This window comes from Pseudorca crassidens, chromosome 11, assembly GCF_039906515.1.
Source record: "Pseudorca crassidens isolate mPseCra1 chromosome 11, mPseCra1.hap1, whole genome shotgun sequence".
NCBI lineage: Eukaryota > Metazoa > Chordata > Mammalia > Artiodactyla > Delphinidae > Pseudorca > Pseudorca crassidens.
In genome coordinates this window covers 66,063,408-66,090,423 of record NC_090306.1, presented here as the reverse complement: position 1 = coordinate 66,090,423, position 27,016 = coordinate 66,063,408, and the positions used below count along the sequence as shown (strand labels likewise).

Genomic DNA, 27,016 nt, shown 5'->3' with positions numbered 1-27,016 from the left:
GATAATGTAACTCTTAGCAAAATAAGAGCATGATTATTTCATTTTGTAAACACTATCTTTGAAGCATTGAAGGTCACAGGAGTAATCTTAAAATTAGATTAATTTATTTGATAAATAAAATATATACAGCAATTGACCACTATCATAAAATAATTACTAAGATGTATTAAATGTTTAAGATGTTGTAAGGAACCGTTCTATATAGTTTACGTGTAATAACATTACTATCCCCACATTAGTGATAAAGAAAATAAGTAAGCACGAAATGGTTAAGGACTTACACAAGGTCGCTCAACCAGTCCCAGCAGAATTGAGAATAAATCTAGAAAGTCAGCTTCAGAAACCATGACCTTAACCACCATGCACTGCTGTCTGAACTGAAGGACCACACGGCCTGCCCGTTTCCTGTCTCTGAGAACTACTTCCTTGCTATCACAGGACCACCATCTTCACACAGGGCTGGTAGACTCCCATAGTCATGTGACTATTTGATAATCCTTTCTTGGCAATCGGGGATTAGAACAGGTGTTAATCTCCTACCCCATGTGGGGCTAATCAAATGTTTCTTTCTTGAGAAATGGGATTAACAGATAGCTCATCAGTCTTTCTATGTGCAAAGAGTTTATGATAATGAAAACCCAGGAGCTTTGGGTATTTATCTTCACCAGATGCAGAGGCACAGAGAAAGCTGATCAGCAAAGTAGGAAGAATGACACAGGTGCACAAAAAGCACACTTGGCCATGTGGTTTCAGCTTCACAACTTCTCCTGGGGTTCTAGGAGATATCCTTGCTTCCTTGTAATAAGATCCCCAATTTGCTTAAACAAATTCGAGTTAATTTCACTATTTGGAATAAAAAATTTAATCATGACCATATTAAAGATCGACCAAATAGTTAAAATTACGATTATGAAGTTGGCTAATTGCTTACATGATTAGTAAATTCTGTCCTTATTAGTTGAAGGACCTTAAACAAATTTCTTAAACTGTGCCTCAATTTCTGCCTCAAAATGCGAAGAATAAAATTTACTGAAGATAGATATTATGGTAATTAAAGGAGAAATACATAAAGCTCTTAATATGAGAACCCTATAAATAATAGTGACTTGTTATTCACAAAGTCTCTCCCAACATATGTTTAAAAGGAAATATATGAATTTTATACACAAAACAAAAAGTCATGCTGTATTATCCTCATAAGGTACTCTACATGGTTAATTTTCCTGATAACCAAAGAATTTAATCCCACCAAAATTAGAACAAAAAGAGAGTACTTTGATTCCAAAATGTGCTGAAGACTGACATACTCTTTTAAATGGAATACTAGATATGACAACTTTTTTTGATAACTAATTCATGATTATGAGCATCAATTTCCTGTATCATATACAGTGATACTAAATGAGACAATTAAAGATTAAAGGATATTTGTCCTTCGTACTTTTTAATTTGTCAGCTGCCATATTGATGCTGTCAGTGTTCTATTGTTTACTCTTACTTCCAATTTCTTATCTTTTTTTTTTTTTTTTTGCGGTACGCGAGCCTCGCACTGCTGTGGCCTCTCCCATTGCGGAGCACAGGCTCCGGACGCGCAGGCTCAGCGGCCATGGCTCACGGGCCCAGCCGCTCCGCGGCATGTGGGATCTTCCCGGACTGGGGCACGAACCCGTGTCCCCTACATCGGCAGGCGGACTCTCAAACCACTGCGCCACCAGGGAAGCCCACTTCTAAATATTTTTATTGCTTCTTTTCTTAAGGTGAAGTATATGAAATTCCTGATAAAGTGTTTAGTGAAAAACATTTTTCTCATTCACTCTCCTTTTGAATTTTTTTAAAAAATTTTTCTATTTTATTTTATTTTTGGCTGTGTTGGGTCTTCATTGCTGTGCACGGGCTTTCTCTAGCTGCTGTGAGCGGGAGCTGCTATTTGTTGCGGTGTGCAGGCTTCTCATTGCGGTGCCTTCTCTTGTTGCAGAGCACGGGCTCTAGGCGCGTGGGCTTCAGTAGTTGTGGCTCATGGGCTCTAGAGCGCAGGCTCAGTAGTTGTGGCGCACGGGCTTAGTTGCTCCGCGGCATGTGGGATCTTTCTGGACCAGGGCTCGGACCCGTGTTCCCTGCATTGGCAGGCAGATTCTTAACCACTGCGCCACTAGGGAAGCCCTGAAACTGTGTTTTAAAAGTTTGGGGATGGCAGAAATGTTCTCTCCAGATAAGTGAGAGACTCCTTTTTAAAAAAACTATCAATATGCTTGATCCTAAACTTAACCTCAGGAGGAAGTTAAAACAATGTATACATGTTAAGTTTTACATCTTATTGGTCTGTCTTATTCATTGGTGTATCTCTAAACGTGTTTAGTGAAGTGTTTTGTATATAGTTTGGTACCAACAAATATATTAAACATTTGTTCAGCTGAATTTAAAAGGCCTCCCCACTGCAGGAAGAAACCATGACAGCAGATCTCAGCACTTTAGCCATAATGGTGATGCATGTAAACAAGAAATAAGATGGAAGATGACTTCTATTAGAACCATAAGCTTTCAATTATTCAGTGCTTACAGAAGAGTAAGTTCTACAGACAAAGGTTAAATGCTTTGAAAACTAATTTTCCAAAGAAAAAAACAACTTTAAAATTTCAATGAATTAAGAAAAAAACCCAACTTTTTTAGGAAGCATTTCAAAGGATACTCATTTTCCTTTGACCCTGGGATTTTCCAGGTAATATCAAATAAGTTTACAACAGGTATTAATTGAACCAAAAATAGTCATCAGTGTCTATTTCCTCTGTTTACAGACACTGTCGCGTTGGAATGTTGGTAGGGCATTTTCATAACAGAAAAGTTTGTTATTTGAAAAATATATATGGGCATCACACAAGCAAATTTCTCATTTAAATTTTTTTCTTGAAAATTCTTCCTTCTTTTCAGTTTTTCTGAAGCATTTAAAAATCTAAAATAACATGCATTTCATAGTTCCTCTAGAAAAAATTGCTACAATCCAGGAAATATAAATGTTAGGAGATCATTTTGAAGGAATAATGTAAAATTTAAAAAAAAGATTTCCTAATAATGTTATACCTGAACTTCTAAACCATAAGCTAAGATGAGTTTAAGACGTAATAGTCACAGGATGATTGGTACAAACAAAAAGTTGCAAAGGAAATTTGTGAAGGTTACTGACAGAAAGTAAAATCTCTCAAACTATGGAAGTCTTAGGATAATTTTAGCCACGTTCAAATTCCATAAGCTATAAGATGATTCACATAAAAAACGCAACAGTCTCCCAGAGCATTTCTAACTCTTCCTCCCTTCCACTGCCATCTCTCGTCTTCCTTCTGTTGTAGAAAAACTGCATACTTTGGCACATTTTCTTTAGGTGTGTGTTTTCCATATTAATATTTCCAGGCCATAGTGCTCCACCCTGCGCTAGAATGAGATATTATACTGCTTCCTGTGCACAGATGCGTGGATTTCCCATAACCACCTCAAATACAGCATAAACAGACCATATATTGCCTTTACCACTAAAGCTCATGCTCCTTTTGTATATACTAATACAGTTATAGGGAAACACACCATCCGCCTAGTTAACAATCTAGGTAAGTGACTTTCTTCATGTCACTCACCACCCTCAATTACTACAGGATGGAGTCTGTTCAGACCTGTGAATCAACATCACTGTTCTCATTATGTCTGGAATTCACTGAAATAGGAAGAAACTATAAACATCTTCTTTTTGTATGCTATTCAATCTCATTTTCTCAATCAACATAAATACATACAATTCCACCTCCACAGCAACTCCATGCTTTTTCAAAAAAAGCTTCATATTTAAATACATCATATTTTTGCAAGAGTATAAAATGTAACAGTACACATTAAATAATTAAAAAATAATATCAGTTTTCATGTACCCATAACCTGGCTTCAGAAAGAGAACATTTCCAGTTTCTTCAGTGACCATATAGGCTCATTCCAGTCCTACATTTCTAAACCTCCCTTCTAGAGATATCTATTGCCCTGGATTTTGTGTTAAGCATTCCTTTACGGTTTAACCACATGGGCATATATTCCTAAAAATACACTGTTTAGCATCTCATGCATGTGAACTTCATATAAATTGAATCACACTGTATATATTCTTTTGTGACTTATTTCCTTCACTCTAAGTTACATTTTTGCAAATCATCTATCTCGATATGTATTATTGCATTTTTAATGTTAGTGTTATACAGCTTTGTTTTACAAGCACACTAGTCTATTTATCTGTTTGACTATTACAGACATTTGAGCTGTTTTTAGATTTTTTGCTGTTACAAACAACTCTGCCATGAACATCTGTATATGCACATTTCTTTATGCTCACAGGCAAGAGCTTGTCAAAGGTCTCTATCTAGGAGAGGAATCATTGGGTCAAAAGGGATACATGCACATATTCAAACCCTACTAGTCAATGCCAAAGAGTTTTCAAAACATTTTCAGAATAAACTTCTACTTGTCTATGAATAAGAATTCTCGTGTTGGCTTTAATTTACAAGTTCCAGATTACCAAGCAGGTTGATCAAATTTTTACTTTGTTATAGGCCATTTATGTTTTGTCTGTGAAATGTCTGTTTATGACTTTTGCTCATTTTCTATTGGATTCTATATTTAGTTTTATTTTTTTCTTTCCCCATTGATAGTATACCTTTATTAGTTGTACGTCTTGTATATGTTTGTGGCTTATGTGGGGTTTTATCCTGACATTTTTCTCTTAATTATTTTTATGTGAAATTAATTCTTCAGAATAAAAAGAAACTTGATCTAGATACCTTTCTAACCACACACGGTAAATGCTTCTGTTATTTTTGTGTAGTGTTTTAGAATGTGATAATTAGCTTTTTTGAGATTTTTGGACTCTGTTCCCATCTCCCACTTTTATCTGGACCTTCTCTATCTTCACTTTTATTGCTACATCCTGTTCAGTCTGCTTCTACTCCTGGAAGTTTTCCCTCAGTGTGGGGTCCTGTCCTGGAAGGGAGCTGTGGCTGGAGAGTTTAATGGATACATGGGGACAAGATTGCTCCACTCCCTTCAGATGTGACCTTCAGCCCTTACTGTCTCTGGCTGGTCAAGTGGTCAAAACCTTCCCAGCTTCAGCTGCTATCTTCAGATAAGCCCTGTGTGTTTTCTAGTCAGTTTCTCTTGGCTATTTTGTGGTTCTTCTGCTCTCAGTGTCATCAGACACCCCACTACTACCTTCTGTTTCTTCGTACACAGATGCTGATATCATTCTGCTCCTTTGGCTCTTGACTGTTTGTCCTTCACTGCTTATACCTGGGGTTTGAGGTGATACCTTGTCATCATCTTTTTTCAACAACGATCATGGTTTTTCCCCGTGGTTTTGCTATCTAGTTGTTTTGTCTATTTTTGTGGGTATTTGGAAAGATTCACCTATGCCCCTACCATAGCTTCCTAGAATTCCGTTTTTACATTCAATATCTTATATCAGAAACTGTATATAACAATTAGCTATTCGTTATGACATGAAAACACAGGGCATCTAAAATGTGTGTGTGTGTTTTCAACCTCTAAGGAACTTTAGTTCAGCGCTTAGAACACAGATCATGAACACAGATAATATTAAGGATTGTCCCCTTGATCAAGGGTGCTAGCTAGCTAAGAAAACTATACTAATAATGAATGATTGCTGTGAAGCTCTGTTATGTTTGTTTGTAAAAATCAACTCCTAGGAGAGAAATGTGGGCAAGTAGACATGTAGACAACTTCACAGGGTCAGTATGTCAAGATGGTTAAGAGTGCAGACTGGAGCCAGACTGCTTTTAAGTTCAAGTCCAGCACTGCATGCATCAAGAAAGTCTGAATTCTCAGAATGCCAATGAACTAACTTTCTGAGTTCTACCTAAAGTTACTTAACCTACCCATGCCTCAGTTGTTTCATCTGTAAAATGGAGATAGTAATGATATGCTTATCTCTTGCAGTTATGGTGACCTAGCACATAATAAGTGCTATATAAGTGTCGACTAACGTTACTGGCTATTTTTTCCATTAGCATTTCTACATTCACTAAAAATAACTCTCATATCTTGAATATGAAATGAATAGAAGCATTGTGATTAGGAATATGTGGTTTCCCATGTACATCCTTTTAACCCAACTCAAGTAACCCTGCCCTTCCCAATGTCTTGAACGCTTCAGTTATCACAAAGTTTCCTAAAGCAGAATTGTGGGAGCATCAGGGGATTAAAGCAGCATTAAAGTATCCACTTCCCTTTTAAAAAGTGTCATTCTCCAGAATTAAATCACTTTGCGTTTGGGCCATTTAAAGCAGGATTTTAGGTTATATTCTTGGCCCAACTATTTATCACTGTGACACCTGCAGATAACTTCAATTTCCACCCAATTAAAATATGTAACTTTTCCCCCAGTTTTCCAGGATGTTCCTTTTTTTTGCTTTACACATGGAGACTTTTTCAAAGAGATTCATTATAAGTAAGAAGCCTTCCTCTGACTAATTCCTAATTACTGGCAGATTCACATTCCCAAGTGCTTAAAGTAATTTTTGGAAGAGAAGAAAGAGATAAGCCTTTGCATGCTTCAAGAAATCTCGAATTCTCAGAATGCCGATTAACTAATTTTCTGAGTTCTACCTGAAGTATGTGAAAAAAATGAAACTCGGGCTTCCCTGGTGGCGCAGTGGTTGAGAGTCCACCTGCCGATGCAGGGGACACGGGTTCGTGCCCTGGTCCGGGAAGATCCCACATGCCGCGGAGCGGCTGGGCCCGTGAGCCATGGCCGCTGAGCCTGCGCGTCCGGAGCCTGTGCTCCGCAATGGGAGAGAACACAACAGTGAGAGGCCCGCGTACCACAACAACAACAAAAAAAATGAAACTCCTTTCCCATTTACTTCATGACATTCCTTCTTGCATGAGAAGAATACCCAAGATTAAACATCTTCATTCATTGCTTTGTCTTTTGAGCCTTTTTTGTCCCTTTAATCACTAAAACATACTTTAAAAAATTGGGAACAGACAGTTAACTTTGTGATTCAATTTTTTTCGTGAATTGTAGCACAGACTTTTCTATGCCCTTTTTTCTTAAAGAAAACATCAAATTAAAATTCCCCTGGGATATCTTCCTATCTTTTAACTTTAGGCTGACAAATCGGGCTGCATCCCACTGATGTTGACAATGGTACACTACATCTGCTGGTGAGCAATGAGGAAGTACAGCATATCCTGGGTGTCCTCCCCATAACACCCCAGTCACCCTTGAGCTGAGACCGGCGACACTGCCTGCTGACCACGTCTAGTCATGCTCCATCCAGGGGACAGAACTCTGAGTCATTCTTTAAATTTCAGTGTCCTGTACTCTATCATGGGAAAGAGAACATGTATAAGGCCAAGCAGGTAAACATCATCAGAGGAAGCTTTCAAATAGGATTTGTGTTATTTTTACTTAGTTTTTTTTTTTCTTCTTCTTCTGCTTTAGACACTGAGTATGAAAGACTCAACACAAAGCATGCAGACCACTAATGCGTTCTTACATGGACTCATTTGTGGGACTATTCAAGACCTCCTCTGAAAGGCCAACAGAGAACAAAACTGGAGAACAGACGTGAGAATCAGGTTTCCAGTGAGGCAGGAAACAAGTAGGAAGTACAAAGAATATACCTGTATCTTAAAAATCTCTCATTAGTTCTGCAGAGACTAGCCAGCTCTCATCAAACCAATTTCCTCTTCCTCCTGGGCACAAAGATGAACATTGGTTCCTGGCCTTGCTGTCAGTGAGATGGGGCTGCAGCAGTTCTGGGTAAGGAAATGTGGGTAGAAGTCATAACCCCCACTTCCAGACCTGGTACATATGAACTATTCTTACACCATGGTTCTTTCTCTCTTTTGTCATCGGTCTGTTGAAATCAACACCCAGGGTGACGTCGGCAGTCTGGTTGGATAATAGCAGAGTTACCTACCATCCACCTTAGTTCCCAACTGATGATCAGAAACACTAGGAGGGGTTTTATGTGAAGGAGGAATTAACTTCTTTGTGTTAAGTTACTGAGATTTTGAGATTTCTGTGTTACAGAAGTTAGTTGCCTAATACCGCTAGAGTCCTGGAAAATACAAAATGCTCCTGACTATAGGTATGCTGGTAAAATATACTACTATAAGCAGAACTCAGTTTTTTAAAAAATGACTTTCAAAAACCCCTTATCTAAGAATGTATATACATACACACGTACATACATATGTACACATATTACTATTCATTTATTGAATAAATGAGCAACTATAAAAATATAAAAACACTAACGTGAGTATATGTGGGCCAGTACTGTGTCTATATTGTTCACCACTGAACACACAGTGCCTAGAATGTTGCTTGGCACATAGGAAGAATGCAACAAATATTTTTGAACACATACATACATACACACATACATAATTCAGCTCATGATCTCTCTTCTGTATTCTTTTCCCAGGATTCTTCACACCTCTCATAATTTCTACTATCTCCTATATAAGATCATATCCTATGATTATTAGGTTAATAATTATTACTGATAAAAATGTAATTGTGATGATGATGATAATTTACTGAACACATATTGTGACAGGCTTTGTGCTAAGTGCAATTTTGTGGGTTATTTTCTTCATTCTTAACAATTTCATGAAGATTTTGCAATTTTATCCTTATTATGGAAAGGAATTTGGATACATTAAGCTCTCAAGGAGTTGGCAGATAGAAAATGGTAGAAAGAAACTTAATTTAGACACTCCAACTCCAGGGGCAACTCAACTGCTTCCTACCCTAATTAACAATAACCTGTCTCCCTAATTCTAGACCTTTAGAAACTCAGAGAAGGTGGCCACCAGGAATGAACTGGTGGGTATCAGGATATCAAAGCAGAGCTGTTAAGTCTGATCAAAAGTTTTTTTGTACTTTTTAAGGTCTTGTTCCCATTCAAACAAGCTTTTCATGACTGAAGTCAGGAAAGGTTACTTGTACAGAAGAATGATTTCAGAGACCAGTCCTCTCAGATGCATAAGGACAAAGAAGAGGTAAAAACCTGGACTCACATGAAAAATATAGATAAAGTTAGTTGGGAAGCTTTTCCTTTTATTATAGAGCCTAGGTTTTGAAGTCAGATGTATCTGAGTCCTAATGCAAGTCTAGTCTTTGCTTAGCTTTAATACAGTTGGGGCCAAGTGGGATCAGTTTCCTTATCTGTAAAACAGGTATAAAAATACTTACCTCATAAGGGTTGGTGGTGGGGAGGGGGTTAAATGAATTAATGTCCTTAAAGCGCTTAAAAAGAGTGAAGTAGGTAATAAATTTTCAACGTGTCAACTACAGTTATTAATAGAAGTAGTTTTAATTGAATATCCTATTTCCTCCAGTGGGGCTCATCCTCAGATTGAACTAAATATTCCAAGTTGCCAAAATGCTTTTGAGAGTTTTATAATCACAACTCTTTTTGGAATGTAATAGAAAACAGAAGGAAAGCAGGGGTTAACATAAAAAATCTGATGCCATCAAAAGAGAATAAATAGATTGAAATTTTCAGATCTAAAATGATTTTCTCTCAAGTCAGATTGGAGGTATATAATTGAAGAATGCTAGAAAATCTGTGTTCCTCAAAGCAGTTACAGGCAGCTTTGACAAGCCAAAAAAAAATCAAGCAGCTCAGCAAAACTCCTCCTATCTCCTTCCCACGTCCTTCACTACAAAATCTGTTATTTAAGAAGCATGTGAAAATCGCTCTGAAAAACACAGGGCACATGTGTTTCTCTGAACTAACAATAGAAAAAGTTAATGGATTATAATGAAAAGACTTTAGAGAAATTTTGGACATTTTACTGTTCATGAATGATTAGAAGAGAAGGCTGAAATACCCCCAAATAACCTTAGATTTCTCACATTTTCTAATGACTTTATTAACTAACCTATATCCCCTTCCTACAGCTACTGCATTGTAGTAGACCACCTCTCTTTATGCAATTCTGTTAGAGACCGGGGCCCAGGGCCACTTACCCACTGTTGATGTCATCAGCTCTGAGACTTTTCCCAAGGATATCACCATCACTCATATATCCACCAACATCGACTTCAGAAGACATGTCCAGGTCACTGCTTGCTTTCTCACTCATGTCAATCTGTGACATGTTTCCCAGCCGAGAGACAGCAGCTCGACGGAGAGGCGTAGTGTACATGAACCTGGAGGGGTCTGTGTGGATGAAACGACTGGTACTGCTGCGAGGGTAGCCAGCACCCAGGGAAGGAGCATCTCCAGCCTGAAGTCTAGGACATGCCTGGCCCAACCTCCAGGTCATGGGAGTAGGTCGACCTGTCAAGTTGGGTATAGTCCTGCCATTCACTTCCGTCGTCACAGTGCTGTCAAATGTTGTCTCCAGGGTGCTGTCAAATAAAATAGAGAAATCACTATATTCTGTTCACCTGGGGCCATAGACCCAGAATGCATGAAGACAGGAACGCCTACAGTTGAGAGTCATTTCTTAGAAGTATGTCCATTTTCATGAAAGTCAAATTATACATTCATTTTGAGATTCTAAACACCTCTGCAGGTATCAAAATGTAGGAAGGGGCATTCATCACAGATTTTTTGCTTTCAAAAGAAACGCCATCATTACATTTTGGATAAAACAAAATATTGTTTCACATTCTCAACCAACCCTTAATTTAACCCATTGTAGCCTTCCCAGAACTTTTCTGGAAGTTAACTACAATTATGTTTGAAAGACTCTCTACCACCTCTCCTCAGATGCACTTTAATTACAACTTCCACCGTTGTTATTTGAGGCAGGCGTGAAAATCCATTTAGCAGTGATGGTGTTAGTTTCAGTAGCTAATTCAGTTTAAATGGGAAATTATACTGAAGAGGAGATGGATAGGAGAAAAAATCACTGGGTAGGGCTGAGAAGTCACCAGTTCACTGTCATATAAAATTTAAGTGAGAAAATAGTAAAGGAAAACTAAAATTCCTTCTTTATCATTACAAGAAGTTAAATGCTTAATTGTAATTTTTTTCTTTATTGGCCCCCAAATAGGCAGAATTGAAGAAGACCTGTGACTTATCTGGGTCCCACGAAGACTGGACATAGTCTCTTCTAAATTCTGCCTCAAATCTGCTATATTTTTAACTGTTCTCATTCTTCTTGTTTCAGGGTCTTCACCTAGAAAAGTAACATAATAATAAGTTTTTTATTCATGCCATTTACTGTCCTGTGAATAATCTGAATAATTATAATATAGATATAGATATGAGTTCCTTTTCGCAAAAGTAAAATAATAGGTAGAAAATTCCAAATGACTATTATTATCTGAAATTATAATTTTTTTCTACAAATAAAATGTGAATAGAAACAAATGTAATGTTACAAGTAATAATCTGAAGTGGTGATTATACAACAGTATTTCGTAGGTCTATGACCTTAATCATTGCAAAATGAGAGAGTCATTTGGAAATATACTGTACAGTGCTCCATGTTTCTAAGTTTAATTTAAATATCTGAAACTATCTGGATCCTAATTGCTTTCATAATCACCTATTTCAAAGTGTGCTCAGAATAGCTGAGACAAACTTGACTTATGTAGCAAGTATACATTTATACTCTGGGGGATCAGACAGAGGCCTTTTCTCATAGAAGCAATATCTTTTTAAGTCTTTTATTTTATTAGACTCATGAACCAAGATCCAAGAATTGGATAGCTTTATTTTAAACTATTTCTCCACTTTCTACAGGGAACCAAAATATCCACATGTGACACCAGAGCGCCAGTAAAGTCTTAGGCATCTAATCCAGTAATAAGTCTACACATAAAATAAACAGCTCTGCCAGGGTGACAACTGTTGGCCTTGTTCAACCTCCATCTGTCATTTGGGGACAGAGGTGCCATTAAACCATTTTGTTTATGGCCATGTAATAATTCCCAGGCCAGTGGCCATTGAGATTGGTGAATCTGGATAGTAAGAACAACATGGAAAGGAAGGAGAGGAAACATAGTCTTAATTCTGTTCAATTTGGACTCAGCAGGATGTCCAGTGATGAGGAATTTTTTTTTTTTTTTTTTTTTGCGGTACGCGGGCCTCTCACTGTTGTGGACTCTCCCGTTGCGGAGCACAGGCTCGGACGCGCAGGCTCAGCGGCCATGGCTCACGGGCCCAGCCGCTCCGCGACATGTGGGATCCTCCCGGACCGGGGCACGAACCCGCGTCCCCTGCATCAGCAGGTGGACTCTCAACCACTGCACCACCAGGGAAGCCCGAGGAATTTTAAATAAAAAGAAAGAAGGAATAAAAAAAGGGAAGGAAGGAAGGGGAATGAATGGATTAAGGGGTGAGAAGGTATAGGAAAGAAAGAAAAGGAAGAGGATGGCAAAGGAGGGGATGGTAGGGAAGGGAAAGGAATGCAGAAGGGATGGAAGGAAAAGAAAAAAAGAAGGAAAAGTGAAGGTAGAAAATGGCATGTATTAAATTCCAGTATGAAAACTGTCACATAGACAAGTCAAGATGCATATCTACCATCAGTTTTAAGAATACAGGGAGATATTCAACCTGTTCATTTTTCTTCCACAATATTCACGCCAGGTTAAAAAAAAACCCACACACAACAGATGCACACATTTAACATCTATAGTAGAATCTTAGAGTTGATGGGGACTTCAGAGATTGTCTTGCCTCACCTCTCAGCCAATGAGGGAAAACTCTTTGTGTCACTAGCGAGGTGGCCATGGGTCTCTGCCTAAAACCTCCAAGATTGGAAAGGCTTCCTCCTCTCCAGTAAGAGGTGACTCTTTCCAATATTAGGCCAATTAGGTCTCATTATAAAAACAATTCTGAGGACGAATAATGATTTGCCCCCATTTAACTTCCACCCAGGGGTCGCAATGGCTCTGAAACCAAATGAATAATTTTATATCACTTTACCATGGCAGCCCCTCAGAAAGACAAATGCTAATTTCTTCTTCAGCCAAACACTACTATACTGTTCATTATCTTTCATCTTGAATGGTTGCCAAAACAACCACCACTCTGCTGCCAGTCTGCAAATCTCTTCCTTTTAATTTACCAATTATTTGAATGATTGAAATGCTTAATAACTGTATTATTATTTCAGATTTAGAAAGTACTGAAAAACTTCCCTAACTTCCCTGTGTGTGTGTGTACACACACACATACACACACACACACACACACACACACACACACACACACACACAAATGGAATATTACTCAGCCATAAAAAAGAATGAAATAATGCCACCTGTAGCAACATGGATGGACCTAGAGATTATCATGCTAAGTGAAGTAGGTCAGACAGAGAAAGACAAATATCATATGATATCACTTATAGGTGGAATCTAAAAAAATAATACAAATGAACTTATTTACATAACAGAAACAGACTCACAGACAGAGAAAACAAACTTATGGTCACCAAAGGGGAAAGGTGGCAGGGGAGGGAGTAATATATACACATTATTATATATAAAATAGATAAACAACAAGGACTTACTGTATAGCACAGGGAACTATACTCAATATTTAGTAATAACCTATATGGAAAAATGATCTGAAAAGAATATATATGTGTGTGTGTGTGTGTGTATAACTGAATCACTTTGCTGTACACCTGAAATTAACACAACATTGTAAATCAACTATACTTCAATAAAAAAAGAAATTAAAAAAAAGAAATAAGAATATGTTGTACATGGCACAACTTTTCTAACCCTAATTCAAGTCATACAATTTCTAACCTCATAGATTAACATTATTTTAAAATTCAGAACTGTTAATAACCCTTAAGACTCTAATTATATTTTCTCTGGAAATTCTTCCCATCCTTCTCCTCATAAATATAACACAGCATATTTGAGAAATGGCTAGAAAGAAGTCTACCTCTTATTTCCAAACAATCTGGCAGTAGGCTGAAAGAAAAAGAAGGCTTTGTAAGGAAAATCTTGAAGGGCAGAAAAAAATATCATTACAGTCAAAGGAAAGGCAGAGGTGAAGAAGAGATTTTACTTAAAATGGCAAAAGTAACAGTGAAGGATGAGACCAAACTAGAGACACATTGAAGCTAATATACAGTAGTTTATCTAAGATTTCACACAGTAGAGAAGCCTAAGATTCTAAGTGATGGTAAGAGAAAAGTCTTAAAGGAGAAAGTGCTGAGATGACTTTTATTGGAGGGAGTAAGGAAGGCAAGTCATTGCCCTTACACAAGTTCCAAAAATACACCATTACAAGCTCCCTATCTCCTATCTCCTAGCCCCTTCCTTTGGGGAGAACTTTGACTTTGTAATCAAGCTGCATCTCAACTACTTGCCAATTGCATAATATTAGTAACACTGATATTTGAATTACTTTCAATATCTTTTTTACATAAACTTTAAGAACAGTGTATTTTCCGACATTCCATTTCACTCAGTATTTTTTAACACCTTCTTTATCTCCTTCTAAATTTCCTTCTTCCAATCCAACAGGCATCTTAGATCCTTGGATTCTTCCAATTGAATCCAGTGTTTCTTTATACAGCTTCCCTCATGTTTCAGAACCATCACTCTCTCTCTCTCCATTGTTTTTTCTCCTCATGACATCTACTCATGACACTGCACCACTGATGACAATCAGACAAATGGACCTTTTCCTCCCAACACTTACTGAGCAAAACATAATTGCTGCCTCATTCATGTCAGGAAAGATAATAACCAAATCAAAATTTCTTGCAGCAAATGTTCTCAATGACCCACGAAAGGCAAGATAAAGTTAAATGCACTTACAACCCCCCCTAAGGATTGCACAAGCCTGAAATATCCTGTAAATTTGTATCCAAATCCCATAAAAAAATAGAGAAATGGGGGCAGGGAGGGAATCACAACTGTGAAAAGGCCAAACGTAGAAGCGCAAATACCATTAAACACTTAGTAACAAATAAAAGTTAGCAGAAAAATGCACATGAGAAATTTAGTCACAAAAATGTGTCCCCTTTCACTTTTATAATCTCAAAGCCAGCTATTATTCCTGGAAGAAGCCTCCTGTCAGACAAAATAGTAAGGGCTTACACACATTTTCCAGAACGGCATATTCTGCAATTTGCTTTGAGTTTTTCACATTAGTGCAAACTACTTTCTCTTTGCTTGTAACATCTCTTCTATTAGGACAGAGTAACAGGCTCAGTTTGGTGCTTTTGCGTTTTTACTTAATGGCAGACAGACCATTTAATCTGTGCAGTCCTGCCCTTACTTTTCAAGCTTTAATTACACACACTGTAATTAATAACACTGCCAGCCTTTGTCATCTTTTAGGAGGAAATCAAATTACATATGAATGAACCTGATTCACAGAGAATTATGTCCTCTACACCAGCTATATTACAAATGTTATTTTTTAGAGTACAGCTGCCTGATTTATTTGGAGAAATCACCCTAGTTTTGTGGATGACCCCAAAGGTGAGTTGGATAGAAAATTTTTCAACTCATCAGGTTAAACCAGACACTTTGGGGGAAAAATAGCAAAATATGGCTAACAGCTTTACCACTACCTTTTAAATATTCTCCTATATAGTTATAGCACAGACCCTACTCTGTCTGATTTATTAGGATATCCAAGAATAAAGAGTTGAACTCAGGGAACTCTGCCTAAAAACTAACTTGGAAGAAGCCATTTTGAGTCAGAAGCAGAACCTAGTCAAGCACGTAGCAGAAATCCTGCAATTCTTGTGTGCTGTGGGCTCGGATATATTTACCAACTTAACATGCATCATTATTTAGGGAATTGCATTGCAATGCTTCATTATCCTGATATGATTATTCATATCAGAGCTATTTGAATAAACTCTTCCTCTTACTTTCTCATTTGCATCTTTGAATACTGGCATATGCTGGGGGAGAAAAAAGCCTTAAGGAGAATAATCCCATAAATAAATTAGCAGATGCTCAGTTTAAAAACCATGGAATACACAGACACCTACTGAGAGATGACCCTCTGACAGTAATGCTCCAAGTTATTTATGTACAAACAGGCGTATGTCATATACACACCCAGCCACAGCATGCTATCATTTAACAGAACGACCAACACATGCTTTCAGGGGACTTTACTCTGGTCATATCTTTGAAAATACTTACATAAGAGGTACTTAGAACAAGATAAATGCTACCATTTTCAAGGCAAAGGACAAATATTATTTGATTCTACCGTTTCAGAGGATCAAGAAACGAAAAAAATTCTTAAGGATTAAGACTCCCCCTCTTGCCTTTGTACTGCATGCAGAGTTTTTTTTTTTTTTTTTTTTTATGAGAAGCAGTTCATCACGGAAAGCACACAATGGTGAAGAAGTAAATATTCAGTGTCTGAGCACCTGGTGTATTCAGATTCAGAAATCACTATTCCCGCAACTGTGGAAACATTACTCTTTTAAAGCTAAACTAACAAGAAAAATTGAGCGATATTCACCTCTGCTGTCTCTCTAAGCTTTCTTCTTCTAAAGCTGGTTCACTAAGATTCCAGAAAATCTCATAAAACCTCTTGTAACAGGAGGGTCTACACAGAGAATAAAAACAAACCTATATTTGGCTTCAGTTGTATGAATCAGAAACAAAGGGATCACTGGTCTGGTTTAATTCTTTCAAATTTAAAGAGTCCTATATGAAGTCCTTTGTGGAAATACACACTGACATAAAAGAGGATGTGGTCAATGGTTTAATGCTTATGACTTTTTGAAGAAGGCACCGCATGATATAAATATGCTACAATAGAGCACTGAACTTAGACATAACAATGAAAACGTATACAGTTTAGCTATTCAGGCAGGTGGCAAGACTGAAGAATTACTTCAGACATTGTCATATCTGATTAAAGATTATTATCAGAAGTTACTCCTAAGAATCATGTCATCAAACAGGCCTACTTTGTAAAGTATCAGAACAGTTCACGTGCATCTACATAGTAATTTAAATAGTTATAATGTACACACTCAGAAGTATTTTTTGCCCAACACTTCAAAAAAAAGTAAGTGAGTAAAGCTGTCAGAAGAGGCCTCTGCATTTCAAGTATAACTAGAATGTATGGTACTTGTCACCGAGGTACAAACAAGGCCATCTATTCAGACACCACTGAGGCAGCAGAAGAAACCTGACTCTACAAAAAATTTACCCACGAGGTCCTTCATTCTTCATTCCAAATCTGTGGTGAGGTCGCCTTGAGGGAAGTTGAATAAATAGGCCCCGTTAATGACTAAGTAAAAAACAAATTTGGAGTTTTAAAATGTTAACACTTATTTATGGATGTCTAGAGTGTACTAGACTCTAGGCCAATAATGCCCAGGGCAGGTGGTTGCTATTTACTTTCTCCATATACACTTTACAACTAGTTCTCACAGTTCAGTTTTCTGAAGACAATCATTTCAAGAAACAAGGAATTTAAAATTGTTTTGAGTAACTACGGTTTCGAAACCATCAGTCAGAAGAACAGAAGCTATTGGCTTATGCAAAGAGGCAGCTTCTGAAAATTCCATCCTCCTTTTAGGAGCAGACCCGACTTACCTAACAAGTCAGTGTAAAGGGCCTGTTCCAGGTCGCCCAGCATTGTTAGGATCACATCCTCGTCCAGATGAGCTGTGCCTTCCCGCAGGCAGCTTTCTCCCTCCTCTTCGGCCCAGCTCCTGCCGATGCTGCCAGGCCTGGAGGACACATTTTCATCTTCGGACCGGCTGTCTTCATCACTCTCACCTTCCAAGCCTTTTCCGGAAGACCACTCTTCTAAGCTCTCACTGCCTGCATGGCTGGTGGGCAGCAGGTTCCAGGCCCCTGGGCCCCTGGTGTGGTACAGGGACTGCATGGACCTTGACAGGAATCTGGACAGAGAGCGCCTCTCTGCATAGCTGGATTCTCTCTGGCTGGCCTTGGCGGCATTTCCAAACCAGTTGGAAATGCGCACAGTGGGTCGCCTCTCCCCCTCACTGGTGAGGGACAGATTGGTCAGAGACTTTTGCTTCTGAAGGCAAGCTCCCTTTGGCCTTACTTTGCTCTGAAACACAGAGAGTTCAGCTGGCCGCTGCATGGCTCTCCTTACTGGCTTCTTCTTTTTCAATTGGACTTCATATTGTCTTTCTGCACTGAGATGCCAACTGGCCCTTTTGGTTTTAATTAACACTTGCACTTCAATAAAAGCTCAGGCAAGGCTCAAACATTCACGTTAGATTCTAGAGCTATAGTACAATCAATGAGTTGCCCACAATTCAGCTTGCCATGTCATGCCCCTCATCAGCAGTACTTACAAACGTTTTGCTTGTATATATCAGAAGCAGAAAAGAGTTCATCAAAGACACTGCTCCAGCTGAAAAGTAGCACAGGAAGCCAACTACGTTTTCCAGTCTTTATCCAATCACATGTCTCAGCAGGGCGATGGGTCCACATTTCCCTCTATCGCTTCTGTATTCCCAAACGCGAGGTAGTGAAGCACCAGCGATGTCTCTGGCTTTGCTTTTTTTCCCTGCCTCTCACCAGCCCTTCACTGATCTAGCTGGGTCTGCAGCCCTTTACTCTAGAGGAACTGACAGGGTGCAGCATGTAGAGCCTCCACATCAGAGCCCCGTAAGAGCAGACTAAGCACTGAAGCCAGCCCTGCACGCGCCTCTCATGTTTTAGTATTCCACCTGCATTCTCAGATCTATGGCTCTTCCTTGCTGCAGTGGATGCTGCTGGCTGCCATGGCAGCAAACATCCTGCTAAATTAAAACAGAGGCACAGAAGCGGCTGTCCAGCCTAGCATGCCACAGGTTTCAAAGCCAAGCCTGAATGAGATGCTCCACGATTAACCCTATGCACGTTTAAATCACTCTCGGCTACCCCGCCTCAGATACGGAGAGAAACACACACACACTACATACACACTCACTCACATACATAACACACACTCCACGACAGAGAACGACAGACTAATTCTCTGTAGCTGCAGGCAGCTGAAGCAGGCAGATCTGTCTTCTGAATGTTGGGATTTGTGCTGTAAAAGCACAAATCAAATTCAAGAGTGTAAAGGACCTAAAAAACGGAGCGTGACACTCTCCGCCGGCAGACAGATAATGCTTTAAAGGGAAAGACTTCACCTCCTCTTTTAAAGAACAAATCCAAGGGCTTTTTATTCTGAAGGTATTTAGTACAATCCTAATCTGACAATAAAAATCAAGATTTATTCCTATACAAAAATAGCGCAAAAAAAACCTCAAACGGTTTTTTTTCTTTTTTCTTTTTGAGAATGAATATTTTCACTCAAAGCGTATAATTGAAAGTTGATGGCCAAGTACATTGAAGATAATGATGTGACAAAACCCATAAAACGTATATTATGTTTTCTGACATAGAGCATTTTTCTTAGTCTATTCCATAAACCTATTACTGTACAATCAGCTCTTTAATATTTTGATAAAAAGCAGAAAACCTAAAGGGTAAATTTCTTATATTTATCTTGTACTGGTTATAATTACCATCCTGAAATTCTGATTTTAGGAAAACTTTTAAAACACTTATCAGGTATAGTAGAGACCATGTACCACTGAGAGCTAATGAGAAGAGCATCAAGGAAAAGCTTTTCAGATTTTTCTGCCCATAAACATTCCTCACTAAAAGGGGGCAGCAAGGAGAAATAGATTAAAATATTCGTGTCATTCAAATTGATAGAATTCCGTACCATTTTCTGAGCTAATATCATCAAATTAATTCTGATTTTTAACCTCCTGTTGCTAACTTCAGCTAGGGGGAATGCTCAGTCTTTTAACTATGTAAATTAGCATTATAATGTACACTGCCTATACCTTTACATATGATAACAACTTACTTTGCAAAGTTAATTATTCCTTATGCTCAAGCTCAAGGGTATATGTAAAAGGGTATTAGATGGAAGGAAGGGCAATCATTCGTGATAAAAATTTTTGCAATTAAACAAACCTGTGAATTATGAATACTGATTCTCAATTCTTCATTCTTCAAAAATAATCTATGTTTATACAAAATGTGCTTAAATAAAATGAGGGTACAAAGGCTGAATCATAGAAACTGACAATTATCCTTCTAAAAACATCATTTTATAAAGTGTTTTTCAAAAGATCAAGATGCTACCTCACTTTGGATTTTTTCTTCATTTGGAGTTATTGTGATCCAGTAAATCAGCAGATTATAAGACTAGAGTAAATTTGTTAAGGTTATGAAACTTTAATGTGTTTGATATGTATTACACTAAAGGACACAAGCAGCATCCTCTAAAGTCTTACAGATTCACAAAAAATGGAATTCTTACGCTTTAGGCATCAAAAGTTAAACTTGAGCATTATAAGTGAAAGCAATAAAGATGCCCTCTCCTTATACAAGGATACTTGTGTACCAGTCAGCTTAGACCAGTGGTTCTCAAACTTGAATGTTCAGAATCTCTCCGAGGGTTTAATACAACGTAGCCTGCTGGGCCCCAGCCCCATCTCTACTCATTCAGTTAGTCTGAAAGGGGCTTGAGACGCTGCATCTCTAACACATTCCCAGGTGATATAGATACTGCTAGCTCTCGAACGAACCCCACTTTGAGAACTTCTAGAGTGAGACTAGAGACTAGTGGTTTTCAACTGGGTCCTCCCGAGGGGACATTCAGCAGTATCAGAAGATAGTTTTGATTGTCACAAAGGTGGGTGTGGTGCTTCTGACATCTGAGAGGTAGAAGCCAATGATACTGCTATACACCCTATAATGACAGGAACCCCACTCCCCAAACAAAGAATTATGCAGACTACATGTTGATAGTTCCAAGGTTGAGAAATTCTGGCTTGGACTACGTTATATTGTATTTACAAATGATTTAGAAATTTCAGCAGCTTACAGAAACAAAGATGCACTTGGCTCACATTAATGTCCACTCTATGTTGGCTGTGGCTCTGATCCAGGTACCCTTTATACAAAGACCCATATTGAAAGAGCAACTTCAGTCTAGGATAGGTTGATATCATGACAGAGGGAAAAAGAGATAAGAAACCTAAGCTTCTGCTCAAGAATGGCCCATGTCATTTTTCCACTCACATGTCATTGGTCAAATGAAATCACATGGTCCATTCTGATTCATTGGGTAAAAAGTATAACACAGCTGTAGGGGTGAATTTAGGAAGGGACTAAGTCCAGTGGAGACAGCAGCGAGAGGCTGGCTATTTTGAAGATATAACCCGAACAGAGAAAAGCACCAAAAGGGCATTTTTGCTTGTTTCTTTGTTTAGAGATATTGTCAACTTGTAGTTTTCCCCTGGGAACAACTACATGGGTCCTTAAGTTTACCTTGAACAACAGCAGGGAACCCAGTTATTGCTTCTCTAGAGGCAGTTATCTCTGCTTGCTTTGGGTGTACATTCATACATGGGTGTATTTATACTTACTTGTATTCAATCGTTTATTTATTTACTTATTTTTAATAGATTTATTTATTTATTTATTTTTAATAGATTTATTTATTTATTTTTGGCCGTGTTGGGTCTTTGTTGCTGCGCACATGCTTTATCTAGTTGCGGCGAACGGGGGCTACTCTTCATTGCGGTGCGCAGGCTTCTCATTGCAGTGGCTTCTCTTGCTGCGGAGCACAGGCTCTAGGCGCGTGGGCTTCAGCAGTTGTGGCTCGCGGGCTCCAGAGAGCATGATCAGAAATGTATGTTACACAAGGTGGAGGAGGAAGCCTCGGTGTATGAGACAAATATGCCCAATCAACACTGAAAATGTGAATCGCTCTAATTTAGCCAAGACCTCACATAAAGTAGAGCTACTATAATGTTCTGAAAAGGAATGCTTTTGAGTTCTTTAGTAAACATAATTACAAAGTAGCTATTTAAGTAAAAGATCTAAACTGATTTAAAATGACCTGAGCTTGATCATCTTAATCTTATAAACACCCAAGATAAAGGCAAAATAAGTGATCATTTACACAGGTCTTAAATACCAAATACTTCCCATTATTCAATACAAAGTCTGGGAAGTCAGAAAAAAACACATGTAACCATTAGTTTATCTCTCTGTTCAATTTAAATTCTTACTTCTAAAATGATTTCCTGAATTCATCCAATTATTTAATTACTTTTTTACAAATGACATATTGGCTTCACTGATTCTGATTCAGTCTGGCATCTATCACCATTTTTCAGTGGAATATAAATTCTAGATAACGGTTAAAAAGTGGATTAAATAAATGTTATACATGTTGGTAGACGGTCTTATGCAAAACAAGGGGCATGTGTGAACCTATGTATTAAAAAAAATCTAAAAACTTTCTGAATGATTCCAGTGGAATGAAAAACAAAGCTCACTTTGCATTTGGCAGGATCTCTTGGCACTTGATGAAAGGGATGGTTTCTGAAGCCAGATTCTTTTTGTCAATGAATGAGAGAATAAAACCCAAGCCAAAGCAGTAAAATCTAAACCATCAGTTCAGCTGGACTTGTAATATTGAGGTCATGGCATGAATCTTAAGGATAGGCTGGAAGCAAGAAGCTCACTCGGTCTTTGTCACAAATTATATAATGCATATCACCTGACTGTAATAATTAATAGAACCACCATCATCAGATTGGGTAAATATCACAGTTTCCTCCCTAAGAACATGACAAATAATGGGAAACTTGAGAGAGATACATAAAGACTTTGGAGGGATAAAAGGTCTCCAAATTGTAAAAGTCTTGAGTTTTCTCCAGCATATGCCATTTTATTGTGTAACTCATTTCTGATACTTATCTTCACACCACAATTTAACTACGTTTTTAACTTCTGCTACCATTTAATCGTGAAGACACTGTTCTTATAAATTCAAATGAGTTACTGCATAGAGGAAATGTAAAGAGCTAATAAGCCTCCTAACAAATCTGCTTTTCAATGTGAACTATTCAAGTTTTCTCCTTAACAGTATCATAGATCTTTACATGCCATGCATCTCACAGGTCATGCAATAGGGATGCTTTTCACATTTGTTTAAGTACAAAAAGGGATTTCCCTGGGTAACACAACAGAAAAGTGCAGGGAAGGAGGGAGACAGAGTCTCTGACGTGGCTTGTTCAGGGGCTCAGACATTTTCTACAAAGACCTTGAGCTAATATTCTTCTGCTTTAGGTTCTGTTTTCTCTACGTTTGTTTCACTCGAGGGTGAAGGTAACTGCCAGCAGCTCCAAGCTTTCTTCTGATTAGCTTCAGGTCTAGTGGAAAAACGGAGTGTCTCTTTCCTAACAGCCAGGAAAAGTTCTGAGACTGACTCTCATTGGTTCTGATTGAACTGAATTGGGTCAGTTGTCCACTCCTGAAAGAGTCACTGTGGTCAACGGGATGGGTTGTTCTGATTGGATCTGCTTGGGTCAATTTCATTTGAACTACGTGAACAGAGATTGTTGGGGCTATGGTTCCCCAAAAGAAAATCAAGGGGCTGTTATGAGCAGACGCAGCAATGGATTCTGGTCAGGCAAAACGATACCAGGACATCAAGGTACGTCTACTGTGAAGCCAGTGGTGTTTAATATACAGAGCTTCTAACTTAGTTGAGCCAATGTAACTTTGTATTTTTTAAATTATTTCCAGGCTCCTCCAAATTGTATAGGCTTCAAAAATTCACAAAACCTGGATCTTATCCAGCCAAGACTAACTCCATCAGAGTTCTCTATTATTTAGGCTACTTCACTTGGGGAACAGGACAGATTTACTCCCCACTGAGGTCCCCACAGCAACCTTTAGCAATAAGGCTTCAACAGTAGCACTGGCATTGAAACTGGCATTGAAAATCATTGAGCTACCAAAATCCCAAAAGTACCCATTTTTACAATAAGAAACAGACAAAAATAACAAGTAAATCTTTTTTTCAAATTACTTCCATTGAAGTTGTTTCTTCCTGAAATATTATTTCCTGATTTCTTTACCCATTAGAATTCTACTATACACACGTGTGATCTTCTTTTAGGCCCTGTATAAATCTTTACAGTTAAGTTAGTTGTTCCCATAAATCTAGTAATTCAATTATTTGTGGTGTTAAAGTTTATTTGTCTCTTATTCCTCCATAGGAGAACTCCTGTCTTAGTCATGTTTGTTTTCCCAACCCTTGGCATGCTTGGCATTTATAACGTACCTGGCAATGATTACTGAAAAGATGGATGGAAGAACAAAACCGTATCTCACAATAATCCTGAGTTTATTAAGCATCACTACAGTCACCTCACAAAAAAGGGAACTAAGGGACAATGCAAACAACAAAATAATGGCAGTGCAGAGGCCAGGATTAATTTTTTCTACTTCCTAGAACACTTACCTGCTCATATCTCATGCTGTCTTTGAAGAAATATTCTAAGGGCTAGTCTAAGACGTGGCATTAAATTCAAGTGTGCATGTGGTTTGTGGTTTCCCTAGCAGCCAGAATATAGTAGCAACAAGAGAAATTAGATAGAGAAAGAAAGCTGTGGAAGGGGTCAAGGAAAGTTGTTTTGTTTTATTTTAAATTAAGATTGCAGAGATGGCAGCATCCTGTGGGGCTAAAGAGAGTGGTTTGGTATAGAGGGAGATAAGGTAGAAAAGAAAGTAATCCAAGGAAAAGTGAAGTAAATAGGTATAAAATGCCGTACATGGGTAGATATGGTGGCAGGGGTTTGTGAAATTCTTTTCTCTCTGCTTAAATTTTTTTAGTGACATCAAGGTCATCAGTTAAGAGAAAGGATGGGAGAAATGGCACTGTAGCTTTGTAAAGAAGAGATAAGGTATAAAATTGTCATCTAAGAACAATCTCAAGTTCTTAGATGACAAAAAATGAGTAAATGCGCCAGAGAAATACAGAATGATTGCCGGGCAGCATTAACTACTCACTTGAAGTTGGTGGCCAAGAATGTAAAGCGAATCACATCAACACGTGATGTGTTTTTCTCCAGGTTCATTCATTGCTGGTATGGACTAGGTGGAGACCTGAATGTTACTAGGTCTGTGGTTTCATCCAATGAGAACAATGAAGTGCAAGAGGTGTAAGGGAGTAAAGGGTATATGTAAAAGTAAAATCACATTCAGTCACTACAGGAATTCATCTGATTAAGGAAGGAAGAAAGGATATGTAGAGGTTGGTGAGGGTAAGTAATGGTGGTGGCATCAATAAATTGCAAATCTTAGTAGGACCAGTGTCAGAGTCAGAGAATGAAAGGAAGGGCATTGAAAGGATAGGAGGATGTCATCAGCAAGAGTGGGATGCATGGAAGTGAGATTATAGAGAAGCTGCAGATTCCGACGGTGCCCAGATGTAGGGTATGAACAGGAGAATAAGTAGCTCAAGGAGGGATTAGAAGGCAAGATCATTAGAAGAAAGGCCAGGGTATGCCAGCTCTGCTCTTGTCACTGGCCTGCTTCCCTATGACTGTCATCCTCTCATCACTGGTCCACCAGTATACTCTCATCTACATTTCTCCAATTATGGTACTCAATTTATAGCTTTCTAATCATAAATATCTTTCTTTCATGAAATCTCAAGTTTGCATTGAGAGAAATTTTCGGTACTCCACTATAGACTCATTTTAAACAAATGATCGTAGGAATGACATAATCAGATAAGCCTCATTTCAGCACTTATGTGCTGTTTTCTTTCTTTTATTTCTATCTAAATCATAGATTCAAATCTATGATTCTATATCAATACTTATTGACATAAATTAATATTATACCTTCTAATAAATCCATCAGACTATTGTATTATGTTAAAGTCTAGTTTATTTTTCACTTTCAAATATTCTATTAAAAATCAGAACATTAAATGGAAATTAAGAATGTTTTTTCCAGTTTTACTGAGATATAATTGGCATGTAGCAGTGTATTAGTTTAAGGTGTATAACATAATGATGTGACTTACATAAATGGAAATATTAATTGGATGTATAAAAAATGATTAAATGGTCAAAAGAATAAGAAACTGGAGGAAAAAAGATCAAACATGGGTTGCTGATTCAATCAGAGATACTAAGCGATATACTAATTCCAGAAAAACAAGGTTTCTTTGTGAAAATCACATAATTAGAATTCAAAGTGTACTTAAATGCATTTTCTCCTACAGATTTGAGCTCTAGTATTTTGTAGGCATAGTGATACTAATTGAAGACATGCATGAGTAAAGAAATGTGTGAAACGTTCCACACTATGTTTAAATAATATCTAGTCACAATACAGATACATATCATCATTCACCAAGGGGCTCTCGGGAGCCAGGGAAAACCAACACTTCCTCCAAGTGCTTGAAAAATCTACAAGTATCCCTATAGTTATGCCTTGCATTACCATTTCCGCCCTTACCCTGAACTGGCCCACTGTCATCTCCACATGAAAACTCTGAAGCCTATGATACCACTGATGTTAATTCCAGAAGGAACCCTTGGGATGTGGTGCTGTCATTGCTGTCAATATCCATTGATGGATACTGCGGTAACTGCTAATGCTCGCCGAAGTGTTTCAAGTCTGCTTAAGTGAGGAAGTTTCTTAACCTCCAAATTTGTGATATGGCTATGCTCATGAACTTCAGAGCAATACTTTGAGTTCTAGGAGTACTATAGTAATTTTTAAAATTTAAATAGTTCTTTTCGTTTTTTCCTTAGGAATATACAAGGGCTGAGTCAGAGACTTATTGGACCAAAAGACATACCTCTACTGCCATGCATTCTTATACTTGGAAACACATAAAATGTTCTTAAACTGTCTTTCCCCTTGGAAGCAGTATATCACGTTAAGAGCCTACTTAGTTCCTATATTATACATTATATAGGTCCATATGGACCTATATATAATAAAATTATACCAGAGGGCTTCCATATGTGCCTAGGCTTATCCGGATCCTAGGAAAAATAGTGGACTAAAGCTGAGAATCTGACAAATTGGGTCTGGAGTATGTACATGTCATTTTTCTTACATTATTTATATATAATGAAATATTTCCATAATTAGATTTTTCCCAGAACACACATTCGGAGCCACTATGTAGAA

At 38.0% G+C, this 27,016-nt stretch overlaps 1 protein-coding gene across 13 annotated transcripts in view; it reads right to left on the bottom strand.

The window, feature by feature from the left end:
* NAV3 (neuron navigator 3) overlaps window positions 1-27,016 on the bottom strand; it is a 944,477-nt gene that overhangs the window by 142,430 nt on the left and 775,031 nt on the right. For all 13 annotated transcript variants that reach the window (XM_067697415.1, XM_067697414.1, XM_067697416.1 and 10 more), the window contains 2 exons: window positions 11,085-11,193; window positions 10,034-10,417 (listed from right to left, as the gene is read on the bottom strand). In XM_067697415.1, coding sequence (XP_067553516.1) covers window positions 10,034-10,417; window positions 11,085-11,193 — 493 coding nt within the window. The remainder of the gene's footprint in view (window positions 1-10,033; window positions 10,418-11,084; window positions 11,194-27,016) is intronic.